Consider the following 15,420-nt stretch of genomic DNA (forward strand, 5'->3'; position numbering starts at 1 on the left):
TGTAGTCTAGGTCTGATGTTTTCCTGTGCTATCTACTGATTTATCAAGTTGGATAAATCCGTACCGGACACCCTGCTACTGAACAAACACTATAGCAATGATTATAGAGACAGAATATTGTCATTTAACCTTTAAAAAAAACATTTTGTTTTAACCAAAAAATATCACTTACCCTACCCTTTAAGCCTACCTAGTACCGTGGGTAGTTTTACAGTATCGGGTGAATTGTTTGGATGTGGCCTTCAATCACAAATTCTTTACAACACCAAATCTTTCATAACAAATGAATTATATATTTTTTTTTTATCAATTTAGAGAAGCAATTAAGAAACCACATTTGAACTTTGAACCAAAAGCTTAGATCCAAAAGGTGAGAATTCCCACACACTTTTATCAAATTTTCATAAATGCTTACCCTTACTAACAAATACAGAGCTTATCACCCAGTCCCCAAACACATACGTGTACACAGTACAGTCATTTGGGATTGATTTGAGACATCTCTTCTTTTGCTGTTGATTTGTAGTGTAATAAGGATTTCACATAATAATAATAATAATAATAATAATAATAATAATAATAATAAACCGGCAATGTTTCATAATGCTACAACTCATTATACCACCCTGAAACAGATGTTTTGCTAATAAATGTCCATCAATTTCAATCAATTTCAATGATGTTGCTCCTCTTGAAATTAGTTGTTGTTATTGTTGTTGGGGGTCTTGCGTTTTATTCCATTGCATTTGACGGTGCAGGCCCAAAGCGCGTGGGTGGACATGTTGATAAACCCCACACTCCCAGTGCAGGTGTCTTTGCGCAAGGAACATTTTGATGCTGGGTGTCTGGGTCCGGCCAGAGATATTGTCCACACACGGCATCCTGTCCTTTCAGCATGTTTCATACATAACAACTCATTGCACCACCCTGAAAAACAGATCTAACGTGCAAATTAAAACTATAGAATCCGGTGTAGAACGTGTTATCTATGTCAATGGCTCTCAACCAGTGGTCCGGGGACCACCAGTGGTCCTTGGGGGGGGGGGGTACCAGGGGGTCCCCAGCAAAATTAGTTAACATAGCGTCACAATCATTTTCATCACTTAGCTTTGGCTATTCAAAAAATTGCAGATATACAAGCTCAGAGTGCCGCGCTATGAGCTTGTAGATCCGCTATTTTTGAAAAATCTTGAAAATGTGTGCATAGCCTTGAATATATATATATATATTTTTTAAAGCGAACATTTTTAACTCAAATCTTTGCTTCTGGGGGGTCCCTGGCACATACATTTTCAGATGGGGGTCCGTGGCCAAATGTATATCAATTTAGGGGTCCCTGGCATGAAAAAGGTTGAAAACCACTGATCTGTTAAAGTAGGTTGAAACGATAACACCCAAAGCCCCACATGGGGTACCCTGGTGAGTCACAGAGTTGAGAGTGCATCATGTACCATATCGTCACTGTCGGGCGCAAACCTCCTATCTCCGTTTTTCAACTTTTTTTATTTTCTTTAGTAAATCAAAAGTATTAAAAAGCGCTTCATTGGATCCTCAAACTGTCAATCAAACCACCTAAGGTTTTTTTTTCCTGTCTGACTTGGCCATTCTAATCAACGATGGACAAAACAACCATCTCCCCATTAATGGTCAAAAACCTCCTAACTCCACTTGAGCTGGATTTGGGTAAATTGATAATATAAGGACACACATGCAAGTATCTGACAATGTAATAAAGTCACAATACCAACTTTGATGAGGCAGCATTGTGTCGTTTTAAAACCATGTTGTTTTCTATTTTTAATTTCCTGAAAAGTTAACATTTTGGACATAGTTGGTTTCTGCCCGACAGCAGAGATATAAAGCCATATAGTCCTTCTCGCAGATGAACCCGGTTCAAATTCGACCCCTTATCTCACACTGTAATCTGTCTAAAATAGTAGTAGTAGTAGTAGTAGTAAGAATAAAATACCAAAAATAAATCTTGAAGGACAACAAAAAAAGAGCCCACATTACCAGTTGCTTACTGTCCCAATACTTATGGCTGTTGAAAATAACATCTAATTCCCCCTAAGTAGCCCTCTTGCTACAGTTGTACAACGAGTGGGTTGAATGAGCAAAAGACCCAACATGATGCTCTCACATTCAGAACACAACATGTGTCAGTGTTGATTTTGACGGAAACTTTTTGACGGCAAATTTTAGTTTTCGTCATAGTCTTTCGAGTAAGATCCCATTTAGTTTTAGTCATATTTTAGTCGTCTGAAATGTTGTAGTTTTTGTCTAGTTTTAGTCGACTAAATCTACAGTTGATTTAGTCGACTAAAATGTATGTTGGCGGTGGCTTGATGGCTTCGTAATGGCTGATTTTACACTTGGTTGGATGCTGAAAATAGCCGATCTACAAGCTCACAACGCGTCGCAGCGACGCGTTGTGAGCTTTCAGAGCGCAACACCCGAGCGCAACCAAGCATAAAATGACTGTCTTTTAGTTCTACTTCTTGAGTCACATTTTATTCTAACATTTTATTCTAGTATTTTTATGTCAGTATATTTAGTCTTAGTTTTAGTCATCATTGCTTAGTTTTTATTTAGTTTTCGTCTGTGAAAAAAGGTAGTCGATGAACATTTTTCGTCATAGTTTTAGTCGACGAAATCAACACTGACATCTGTGTGCATGTGAACGGCAGAGAGAAGGGATGGTACAGTTACACTGCAAGGGGACGAAAGGCACATACTGAGAAGTCTGAAGTCACTCTCAGGTCGTTGGAAGTGTCACTGGAAAACGACACCGGTCTCATATCGTCAGTGTCAAGCAGAAATCTCCATATTTCATCTTCATGTTCACAACACATTGCAATAGTGAGCTTGTAAATCAGCAATTTTCCCGCTCTTTTGAAACATTCACAAAATGTGTGATTTTTTTTGCCAACAATCAATGACATGCCCAAAAGAGGGATGCCAGGTTGAACGTGTTTACGTCTGTCAGTGGGTTTTATAAATGTTCAATCAATGAAAAGTGATTTTTTTTTCATTTACTGAAAAGTAAATGAAATGGCTTTGGACATACAAGGTTTCTGCCCAACACCGACGACGTGTGTGTGTGTGTGTGTGTGTGTGTGTGTGTGTGTGTGTGTGTGTGTTCTAATGAGATGGAGATTATTATCCATTATTCTTCCCCATTTTTGCGGGTTAACCTAGGGTGACCATACTTTCAAAAACCCAAAACAGAGACCCGTAATCACTTATTAAGGGCCTTAATAACATGTTAATAACCCCACATAACCCTAATTAATAACCCTTAAATCGGACAATGCGTCACGATGCAATGTGTGTCGCGATGCAATGCGTTGTAGGCTTGTAGATCTGCTACTTTCACATCACATCTGTGTCCGTGTGAGTGTGTGTGTTCCAGTCAGTGAACCAGACAGACGTCCAGGATGCAGAACTTGGCCCTGCACGTGGGACAGGGCACGCGGCTGGCCAGCCAGGTGTCGGGTCTCTGCTGGTCCTGGCGGCTGGCGAACCACCTGCCCATACAGGACACACACCACATGGGTCTGCAGAAGCACTGCTGGCACTCCGTGTCGCTGTCACCACCTGCAATGCAACGGCACAACACATTCAGGCCTGTCACAGTTGTTACATAATCGCCTATTGGCAATTATTTTTGATAATAGCAATTTTTTTTTTTTGCATAATCGTCACGATCATTACCATGTTGAAACATTTTCACATATTTTCAAACGTTTAAAAAAGAATAGTGGAAACAACTGTCATGGTGTGACGAGTTTTGAGCTTGTCGATCGGCACACACACGCACACACTAACGGCTTTTTGTGTTAACCTTTTGGGTGTGTTGACCGTGGATTTCTACTACATTACACTATACCACTACACTATACTATATATTATCTTAACATTCTTATATTATACCATTATATACTGCATACACATTATTGCTGTACTACGGTATATTATATTATCATATACTATCTTACACTATTATATTTGCTACTATTGTTATTGTTACTACTTGTACTGTATCTTTTTCGGTCTCTCCTCTGTCTCTCCCTCTCTCTTTCTTCTTTCCCCCCCGACACGGTCGAGGCAGAAGGCCTCCACCCTAGAGCCCAGGGTCTGCCTGACGTTTCTTCCAGTTAAGAGGGAGTTTTTCGTTGCCACTGTCGCAAAATTGCTTGCTCAGGGTGGGACAGTCGGGTCTCTGCTCTACATGTAAAGTGTCTTTCTTGAGACAACTTGTTGTGATTTGACACTTTAATAAAATTGAATTGAAATTGAATTGAATTAAACCATTGTATAATTGTACAAGCGTACTATTTGCAAACTGTTAAAAGTATTCAATCAAAACAGCTGGGACGCGCTTATTCTGTGCCCACTTTTAAGTATAGTAGTAATGAATTATATAGGATAATTGGAAGTGGTGAGATATTAGACAAAGCAGTACATTAAGATAAGAGCGTTATAAGGAAACGCATCACATTAATTTCACGTGTCATTTAATATGAACTTGTGCACTTCCTACTGTATGTGGAGTTTGTGGGGTTTCTGGTGGTGTTTGAGGACATCTAGTGGTGGTCTGTGGGACTGTACTACTTTGATGCATTTATTTTAGAATGTCTGTCTGTCTGTCTGTCTGTCTCTCTCTCTCTCTCTCTCTCTCTCTCTCTCTCTCTCTCTAGCATGTAACCAATTGTCTCTTATCCTGCACAGTATGCAGTCAATAAGCCACTCACCCATTAAACCACTAGTTGTCATAGTTTTGGGGGTGAGGGCTAGCTGAAATAATTTGATTTCAGCTGAAATCAAATTAAATGCGATTTCCAATTCCGGGGTGGTTTACCAGGCTAGGTCAGGGCCTCCTCTTTTCATCATGATCATGTGATGAATGATGTTGATCATGTGTTGAGTGGTTTTACACAGATGCCCACACACCACACACACACACGAAAACTAAGACCGGGACACATCGGCTGGATAATTGCCGATACCAACGTCATAAAGAAATCGAATAATGTCCGATATATCAGTCAAATAGATATATCGGTCTGGCTCAAACACATTGGTTCTCAAAGTCAAAATGTGTTAATGTAGCATCTCAATCATTTTAACCACTTTAACCATAATTTTATACTTTGGCTATTGAAAAATAGTAGATAGACAACCATTGTACATCTGCTATTTTTTTATCATATTAAAAAAATATTGAAAAATATTTTGAATTCTTTTAACATAAATCTTCTTCTGGGGTCCGTGGCACAAAACATTTTCTGATGGGGGTCCAAGGCCTAACACATATCAATTTGGGGGTCCTTGACATGAAAATGTTTGAACACACACGCATGCACACACACACTAACCTTCCACATGGCAGAATCTGATGAGTTTGGTGGATGCTGGAGCCTGCATGCAGCCAATACAAGGCTCTAATTCCTGAATAAAGAGGAGGCACAGAGAGAGAAAAGAGGGAGATGCATTTTTGTGGCACTCACTAGCTTGGTAATGGAGCCACTGTAATAGCATAATGATAACTTTCATTTACAGTATAGGAAAGGAAAGGCAATATCTGGGTACTTCTTCTGCCACTGCAAACTCCTCTCTGGGGTTTTGGGCCTACAAACGTAATCAGGGCCTGTGTTGACCATCAAGATGTTTATTTTTTCTAAGCGCAGCGTATGTTTTGAATTGTTTACAATGGGAGCTCTGCGTTTTTTGGAACATCAGCATCATGGCGTTAGCCTGGTAAACCCTCCCTCCGGAAATCTCATTTCCATTTGATTTCAGGAGTGAGTCTGGCCTGATCCGCCTTTCTGCAATATTGGCTGTGCTGGAGTTGGGCGGGAGTAATACCGTTGACTGACAACCCCTTCAGCCAATGATAATTTTTCCCCTTCAGCCAATCAGCAGTTCACCAGTCTTAATGTGACGCAACGAGACTTTTGAGACAGCCATACCCAAAATGGGTTGCCTTTTTCGGATACAATGGTGTCACTGCCCACCCCTACCGGTTCTCTAAATTTTTATTTTTAAATAGGCTTTGTCATGATTAATTGACCACATATATGAAGTTAAACAACTAAATTCTATCCAAACGATATCTTATAAGTAAATTCCGTGCCTCAAAATAGAAGTTAGAGAGCTTTTTGAAGTAAAAAAATAGCGGAGAATTGGCCGCACAAGAAAAAGATGGCTGCCGTTCGTGTTTTGGGCTCACTCGAACTCGCCACCTGATTGGCCAACGTAAGCTGTCAATCACAGAACAATGAGCGACGACGCTGATAGGCTCGGCCGTTTGGCATACACAGCCAATATTGCAGAAAGGCGGATCAGGCCAGACTCACTCCTGAAATCAAATGGAAATGAGATTTCCGGAGAGAGGGTTTACCAGGCTATCATGGCGTGACACTGAGTTTTTATTTTGCGCTCGCTCGTTCACCCCTGGAGTTATGTTATGTTAATTTATTTATTTGACATGGACATCACAATCACATTGGACGTCCCAGATGCATTGCTTAAAGTGTATATAGGACGAGTGCAAATTTTCAACACCTGCTTGAAGCTTGAGCTGAAATATTTCCAACTCGGGCGTTAGGAAGCATTTTTAGGCGAGCGCTTTGGCGTTTTCAGCCGGGGGGGGAAAAGCCTCAGTGGACATGGCCCCTCACTCAATTCCAGCACTGTCCTGTCCTGTGCTGAAGAGCCAAGTGCTCGGCTGGCTGCTCGCCCAGTCATATTAGAAGCTTTTTTCGGGACCGAGACCTGTGTGAGCCCTGAGTTTTAAGAAAACAGGATGCCCGCAACACTTCAAATTAACAAAAGTCTCAAGATGCACTGTCCAACAGCACCAGGAGAACAAGAAAACAGCTAGTCTCACATAGCCAGACCTTGAGAAAGATGTCTGGTAATACTGGTAATACTGGTATAATACTGGTTATATTTTTTACAGACACAGACACAGAGAAGTTTTACTGCGCAGCCATGAGGCAGGTCGTCGCGGATCCCCAGCCAATGCCCCGAGGTGTGACCGACCGGTGTGTGTGTGACAACCCGACGTGGAATGGTTGCCACCCACACAACCATTAGAAGTTCATGTTTAAGCTGTTTGAGCTGAGCTACAGTATGTGTGCTAATAACGCAACCTGGATTGGAACATTGCACGTGCCAATCTGCGTGCTAGCGCTATGAAGAGGACATCCAAAACGGCGTCCCACTCATAAAACGCATAGTGTGTGGACACGGGCCGTAAAGGAAAGTCCTTTTTAAAGTTTGCAGCATGTGTGTTTGGAGACTGTCCGTGCTCTCTGACCGGCCGCGATATCTCGGCGCATGCGCAGATGATGCGGCTATAGATTAGAAAAATAAATAAAACATGCAAACCGGAGTCCTGGATAGAGAGGTTCCCAGACTCTCCTCAGGTAGAGGCCAGCATTCAATAAATGTTCTTTCATTGACTTATTTGCCTCACCCAGAAAAGCAAAAAAATACGGTCTTCCTCAGTGTTATCAACGCTGACATGGAAACATTATGAAATGAGCCCCCCCCCCCCCCCCCCCACACTCACACACACACACACACACACACACACACACACAAACGCTGTTTCCTAAACAATTAACACAACAATATATAAAATGATGACGTTAAAGTAATATTGTTCCTGCTTTCCATTCAAAAATAGCAGATCTACAAGCTCAAAACGTGTCGCACTGCGACGCGTTTTGAGCTTGGCTATTTTTGCTACTTCTGTGTGACAGACTGGCGGAAAAAAAGTTAAAATACGGAGAGACAGTATATGCAATGTGGCCCTCTGGGAGAGAGTGTGGAAATATAGTGGCCCTTTCCATCATCTAAGTTGCCCACCGCACGTTGTTGTTGTTGTTCTATCTGAAATCTATCTGAGTTTACCTGGCCGCTGGGGAGCCTGTAGGGGAGGTTGAGCTCCACCTGGGCTTTGAAGGTCTCCAGGAAGAGGTCACTGATGGTCTGGTGGATCACCACGTTGGCCGCGTTCCTGATGGGAGCGCGCAGCTTCTCCCGCAGCTCCGAGTACTCCGTCGAGTTCAACCTGGGAAACAGTTAACCCATTAAGACCTGAAGCCGATTCTACAAATGTCTCCTAAAATCCCAACAGTTTTCTGAAAAAAAAGTATGTTTCTATATCAGTGGTGCTCAATCTTTTTCATGTCAAGGACCCTCAAAATGATATGTATTTGACCGCAGACCCCCATCTCAAAATATGTTGTTCCAGGGACCCCCTAGAAGCAAAGATTTGAGTTTTTTAAAAAAAATGTTTTTATTTTAAATTCAACAGAATGGATGAAATACAATCTAAAAATGATTACAAATAGTACATTTTACCATTTTAACACATTACAAATGCGCACCGAACGTGCAAGTTTATGTGCATAAATTATCTCCAGGTTTAGGTGGGGTCGCGAGTCAATGGCCGCATTATTTTGGGGTCGCGGGCTGAAAAGTTTGGGAACCCATGCTGTATGTGACGTGGGGCCGTCACTCAATGCAGATGGGGCGCTAAAACAGCAGCACTCATGCCAGAAAGATAAAAAGGCAGAAAAACATGACTCTGCTTGCAACACGGCATTTATTGAGAAATGCAGAGAATTGCTTCATTTTTTTGAATGAAAGAAATAAGATTATATCACCCGCGAATATTCGGCTATTCGAATACTTTTTGGAATTCTAAAATCCAATATAAAAGAATCTGCATTGGTGAATGCCCTAACTAACACACACACACACACACACACACACACACACACACTCACCTGATATCAAAAGGCTTGACAGCGGGGTTGATACTGGCCACTCTCAGGGTCAGCATCTGTGTGGGCGTGGCCGTGTCTGGGCTCAACTGGTGCTGTCTGGATTCGGTCACCGTCAGGTGGCTGTCACTCTGCAGCGCCACATGCACATAGTAGGTGGTCACCTAGACAACACACACACACAAACAAACAGCTTTATTGTCACACATAGTAAAGACGTGGGTGAAATTTGCTTTTGTGCAAGCTCCATCGTTTTTGTCTAACTAAAAGAGAAACATTAGGTTGGACCATACATGGGCAACTGGCGGCCCGGGGGCCACATGCAGCCCCCACCTTCACTTAATGCGGCCTGCAGGTTAATATCGGAATATTGATATATTATTGATTTCAGATGTTACAATCCCAAACATGCAAACATGACCCGCTTTAATTACTTCAGTCTATATTAGTAGCTTAATGACTAATATAAAAATTCTATTGTCTCATTTATGTCCAATGTATTTGTATTTAAGTTCATTTAAGTTAACATAAGTATAACTAAATACATTTGAAATTAAATAAAAATTATACTTTTCAGGATTCCAATTCAAAAATAGCAAAAATAAATCTGGATTCCAATTCAAAAGTAGCAAAAATAAGCAGATCTACAAGCTGAAAACGCGTCGCACTGCGACGCGTTTTGAGCTTGTAGATCGGCTTTTTTTGGTACTTTTGTGTGACATAGAATGGCCCGACAGTATATGCAATGTGGCCCTCTGGAGTGAGTGTTTACATATAGTGGCCCTCTCCATCATCAAAGTTGCCCACCTCTGGGTTAGACATAAGGTGCATTTATAGGCCTGGCACAATTATTACATAATCGCCTGATCGCAATCATTTGAGATAATCACAACTATTTTGCATAGTCGTTGACATGTTGAAAAATGTTCAAACATTTTCAAAAAGTAGCAGAAATAGCAGATCTACAAGCTTTACAACGCGTCTCAGGCACGGTTCGCGCAACAACGGCTGATAAGTCTATTGAGAATCTATTGAGAATTACCGAGCCATTCCGGGTGGAAAACGGAACGCTCGTCCCAAAACACACTGCCCCATTTTTTTCGCGGACCGAGGCCGCCAGTGTAGACCCGGGGCAGGGTGTTTTAGGACGACGGTTCTTCTTCTATTTCATTTCTGAATGGAGAGAGGTGCGCGTCTCTGCGCAATGGAGAGAAGGACGGCCGATGTTTCCTTTTTGCTTGATATTGTTTGATGGCGATACAATCATGACTGAAGACACATGAAAGAAGAGTAGACCCTTCACAGCTAATAGAGAATGTTTAATTTTAAGAATCGGTTCAGAATTGAATGAGTATGGCTAGTTATATGTGAAGCTCTTTCTGCTATAAATATGCATCCATGCGTTCTGGGCGCCTGTCGGCGGCCAAACCGGTTTTCAAATGGTCCTCATTTACAATTCGGCCGATTGCAAATGAGCCTCATTTGAAAACAAAGGCGACTTGCTGTGGTTGGCTACAACAGAAGAGGATGAGGGGCTGCTAATGTTGTTATTTTGATTTTTTTGTTTTTTTTTCCCTGGCGGCAGGGTTTACAGACCAGGCCACGTTGGTACGCCTCTGCGTAGGCAAGTCAGGAAGTGACTCGAGTTTTACATTGGACAACACTGGTCCCGCCCCCCCCGGGATCCCAGGCTAGATACAAGTATCTACTTGTAGATCGGCTATTTCCGGTGCGCGACCAGACAAGCTGGCTTCAATGGAATTCAAATGATTGAAATCAGTCGTGGCGACTTTCACCTGTGTGTGTGCGTGTGCGTGTGCGTGTGCGTGTGTGTGTGTGTGTGTGTGTGTGTGTGTGTGTGTGTGTGTGTGTGCGCGTGGTGATCTGCTCCACATACCTTTAAAACCCAGGTGTCGGTAATAACGACCCTGGCTCCGGGGGGCCCCGTGGCGAACTTGTCGATACGCCGGAACTCCGTGTTGATGCTGGTCGCCACGGCGCCCCAGCCGGAGCGGGGGGGCAGCGCGTGGGCCTGCAGGGCCCGGCTGATTGGATGGTTGGACCAGCGGCGGCGGGACCAGTGGATGACCAGCACCCAGCACGCCACCTGGAGGCAGAGCGACAGCAGGAGGAACGCGCGCCAGCCGTTGCTCACCTATAAGAGTGATCATTCACAGAGTTACAATGTATCAGAGATATGTCATTTAGTGGTAGAGGAATGTCATTTAGACATTTAGACCATTGGTTCTCAATCTTTTTCGTGACACACACACACACACACACACTATTTATTTATGTCCACATAATAAGAAGTACAGGATGTACAAAGGATGTACAAAAGGGAAAACAGCCAGTTACAAAGTGCATGTAAAGGAGAGCATTGTTACATACAAAACAAAAGATGGCATACTTGTCGAACACAGCGGACAACAATCATGGGTAAAGGAAGCAACGCCTCCTCCAAATTGAGCGGCTTCCTATAATAGCTGATATTGAGCAGTACCTTTGCTAATTGTTTAGCCCTCCTTTTGGAGAGGCCGGCCATTTGCAGGCCCCTCACAACCAACTTGTGCACGTGTCCTAGACTACCAAAGATAAAAAAACGAAAGTTTACATCTGTAGCCTAGCTGAGAGATGGTCTGCTCTAGCTGATGATATTTTAGCACTTTGGTTAGGAAGGCTTCCTCTAAGCTGTAACCAAAAGTACAGCCGACCTCGAGAATGAACACCTCCCTATGGTTTTCATTAACGACAAAGACATCAGGGGTGTTAGCTGAAATGTTAGAGAACACAGAATCATCGTTACACAGGTTAAACATGCTCGGCTTCACAGTAGAATGCTTATACAGCATGATGGAGGACCTGAAAATAGAAGTGATATCTTTAGATATCAAATCCACTATTCTGTCATGCCTACTTATGTAGAGTCCCCTGTATACATGGCACCCATTTAAGATGTGGGACATGGTTTCAGCTATTTGTTCATGACCATGATGTATACAGTGAGGAGCGTGGTTGCTTGGAAACCAGATGGAGTACTCAGAAATGATTACCTCGACCCGATCGGCCCACTCGCCTGCCACATTAAACTTGTGGCCCAAATATGTGTCACTCACTCACACTCACACTCACACGAGCAACTTCAGAGACAGACAGAGAGACAGTGAGACAGTGAGAGAGAGACAAACAAACAGACAGACAGACAGAGACAAGAGTGAGAGAGAGAGAGAGAGAGAGAGAGAGAGAGAGAGAGAGAGACGGACAGACACTGACCTGATGTACATATCCCAGGTTCTTATCAGGAGCAGCTATGCACATTCCCATGTAGTAACCTGTAAGTAAACAACGTATTGGACATTCCTCATCATTGTTTCAGCCACATGCCACCGGAAAAAATAGGATTAAATAGGATTGAAAAGCCCATGAAAGCATAATGGCTTGTTTCAAGTGGGGATCTTATGTACTCAATTCATATAGCGAATTATGTTATTAGTATTTCTGAAATAATGAGAGACATAAACACACAAAGACAGAGACAGAAAATGCACAATGTTTAGAGTTTCGTAAGATAGTCTTCCCTCTAAGTTGCAATGTGTAACACAGCTCAGTTTACACATTTCTCTATTCCCATTGCATTGTACATACATTGTTTTGTTTGGATTGTTTACTTTTGGTCCAGACCACTTCTGCTTTGGAAATGTAAATGTATGTGTGCTCATCATGCTAACAAAGCCCCTTTGAATTGAATTGAAATTGACAGTATCAGAAAGATAACCTGAGAGACAGAAAGAGACAGTGAGTGAGCTTGTAAATAGACTATTTTCACAATTTCTGAAAGAACCAAAACACGGAAATACAAAATAGAACTTAAGTGGTTAAAAAGGTGTTAATGAGGATCTCATCTCACCCTGAGGCAGTGCACAGTGCACCAGTAAGGTTAATAAAGGATTGAGGAGGAGCCCTGAAACCCTGAAACATGGCTGTCATATCATGACAGTCATGGCGCTACTTGGTCCCGTTTTTTGAAAGTTTTACATTTACAACCAGTACATCCCTACATAATCGTTCAGATTTCAAATATAAGGTGCTTACCCCAAAGCCACAAATGTAACAAGTTAAAGCGCCCGGGTCTAAGTACCCGTATCTTCCGTAATTATTCAATAAAAAGCATTTTAATCCAATTGGTGGCCATTTTCTTTGAATTTTCTCCATACGCTTTCAATCACGCGCCTATCGGTTGGGAGGTGTATTGCACTCTAATACATTATAAAATAATGGCCGCCGATCGGATTAAAATGCTTTTTATTGAACAATACGGAAGATAGGGGTACTTAGACACGGGCGCTTTAACTTCTAACATCAACGGCTTTGGGGTAAGCACTTTATATTTGAAATCTGAACGTTTATGTAGATGTACTGGTTGTAAATGTAACATTGTCAAAAAATCAGGAACAAGTAGCGCCATGTACGCTTGTTGTGACAGACGAGCGTCATGAGCGCCATGGCTAATAAGGGATCATTCTAAGGTTATTATATCTCACCCAGGGGCAGGGCACAGTGCACCAGCAAGGTGACGCTGGTCCTCTTGACGTGGTGCTGGACGAAGCCCACGTCCTCGGAGCCCAGCCAGCCGGAGAACAGGTTCTGCACGGTCACACCGGCCGAGCGGAACTCGTTGGGCGTGAAGACGAAGCAGAAGCAGAACACCACGTAGGCCAACGTGAACGTGACTTCTGGACTCTCCATGGTTCCATACGGGGAGAGTTATAAAGTTAGTTCGGTGTTTGTTATACAACACGAGCCTTCTTACACATCCTGCTCCACTGTCGAGCTACTGTTACTGTATAATGTACACATCCTCCTTCTCCACTGTACTCTATGTACACATCATCCGGAACTACCTTTATTTTGAAGGGTTTACCTTCAAAATAAAAGGTAAACTCCAGTGTTGCCATGTCTGCTTATTATAAGCGACTTTGGGCTTGTTTTTTCTGTAAAGTTGCGTATCGGTGGTTGCGTTTTTTTGGGCTTGTTTCTAAAGTGTAGTTGCTTATTTGGGCTTGTTGTTTCTAAAGCGTGGTTGGAAAACAATCCCAAAAGAAGTGGCGTATGAGCACTTTAGACCGGCAAGCTTGTAGATCTGCTATTTTCCAAAACAAATCTTGATATACATACAGTATACAGTATACAGTATACAGTATACAGTATAAGTATAACATGCACAGTATACAATACATTGCTGCTATGCTCAGGCACCTTAGTTTAGTTTTTTAGTTTTTTTATTATCTCAGGTAATTTGTAAATATGTAGATAACTTGTCTGGCCTTCTGTTGCTCTCTTGTTTTTGATCTCCTTCCCACCTGCCCCCCACCCTCTTCTTCTCCCCCCCCCCCCCCCCTCTTCTTTCTATGGAAACTAACGTTGCGATGGGAACGATGTACAAAAAAGAATTTCACCCACTTTTTTACCTTGTAAACCTGTGATGTGACAATAAAACTGATTCTGATTCTGATTCTGATTCTGAAATAAAATGTGGAAGATTTTTTTGAAACATTCTAACAACACAAATCTTGGTACGGGGCTCCCTGGACACAATTAATCAAACCATGACATGAAAATATTTGAGAACCACTGGTTTAAATAATCAAAACATTTAGAAACAAGCCCAAATGAAATAAGCAAACACTTTAGAAACAAGCCCCCAAAAAAACCTGCAACCACGCAACTCAACAGAAAAACAAGCCCAAAGGCGCTTATATTAAGTGGACATGGCAACCCTGGTTGTAGGACCTAAAATAACGACGCCTCTGCTGCCGAGGGGAATCATTTCAGAGGCACACCAGGCACAGGCTGTCGGGCGTCGCAATGTTATTGTTCCCCCTCTCATAAATGAATCCCGAATCCAGTATCAATGTGTGTCTTGTCTCGCCAGTTGCTACGACTTAGAATAAATCCGTACACTCACATATATTGTTAAATTACAGTTATTATGTTTGTTAAAAATCCCCAGCTAAAATGCACCGCATCAGGGGTTATTATGGGTAGGCCCTAAAATGACGACGCCTCGGGCCGACGGAATCATTTTGGAGGTGCACAACTTGGGCGTCGCAATGTTATTGTTCCCCCTCATAAATGCCTTGTCCCGCCAGTCGCTACGACTTCAATAAAGAATAAATCAGTACGCTCACATTTGATTTATAGTTCATTTATTGTTATTATTTATTTGAAAGATGAGCTAACCTGCTGCACCGCATCATCACGTAGGCCGAAATAAAAAATAAAAAATAATGACTCCTGGTCCGAGGGAATCATTTAGGAGGCGCACTGCAGGCAGTGTTGCCATGTTCGCTTATTGTAAGCGATTTTGGGCTTATTGTTCTGTAAAGTTGCTTGTAAATATTGGTAGTTGTGGCTTGTGGGTTGAGGTTTTTGGGCTTATTGTCTCTCTTTTTTTTTTGTCTCTCTTGCTTCCTAAATGTTGTTTAAACCAGTAGTTGTTAATCATTTTCATGTCAAGGACCCCCAAAGTAATATTTATAAATAATATATAATATAAAAATATGTTGGGACTCTATTCAAGATTTGTGTTGTTAAATTGTTTCAAAACGTATTCCACATT

At 42.1% G+C, this 15,420-nt stretch overlaps 1 protein-coding gene across 1 annotated transcript; it reads right to left on the minus strand.

The window, feature by feature from the left end:
* Positions 1-153: 153 nt before the first annotated feature.
* tmem129 (transmembrane protein 129, E3 ubiquitin protein ligase) lies at positions 154-13,680 on the minus strand. The gene is made up of 7 exons (XM_080415322.1): positions 13,343-13,680; positions 12,075-12,133; positions 10,699-10,956; positions 8,805-8,965; positions 7,924-8,083; positions 5,379-5,451; positions 154-3,597 (listed from the first exon to the last, which is right to left on the minus strand). Exons 1-7 carry the CDS (start codon positions 13,545-13,547, stop codon positions 3,413-3,415), a joined length of 1,101 nt encoding a protein of 366 aa, XP_080271448.1. The 5' UTR covers positions 13,548-13,680; the 3' UTR covers positions 154-3,412.
* Between the last annotated feature and the right edge of the window lie 1,740 nt (positions 13,681-15,420).

The sequence above is a fragment of the Gymnoscopelus braueri genome (assembly GCF_963280865.1).
Source record: "Gymnoscopelus braueri genome assembly, chromosome: 20".
NCBI lineage: Eukaryota > Metazoa > Chordata > Actinopteri > Myctophiformes > Myctophidae > Gymnoscopelus > Gymnoscopelus braueri.

Bases quoted from the DNA above. Each gene is read 5' to 3' on its own strand.
- tmem129 (XM_080415322.1), bottom strand. From the start codon at position 13,547: ATGGAGAGTCCAGAAGTCACGTTCACGTTGGCCTACGTGGTGTTCTGC. The intron at 8,084-8,804 runs GTGAGTGTGTGT...ACTGTTTCCCAG, and splicing joins GTCAAGCCTTTTGATATCAG to GTTGAACTCGACGGAGTACT. The intron at 5,452-7,923 runs GTAAACTCAGAT...CTCTTTATTCAG, and splicing joins ACAGGCTCCCCAGCGGCCAG to GAATTAGAGCCTTGTATTGG.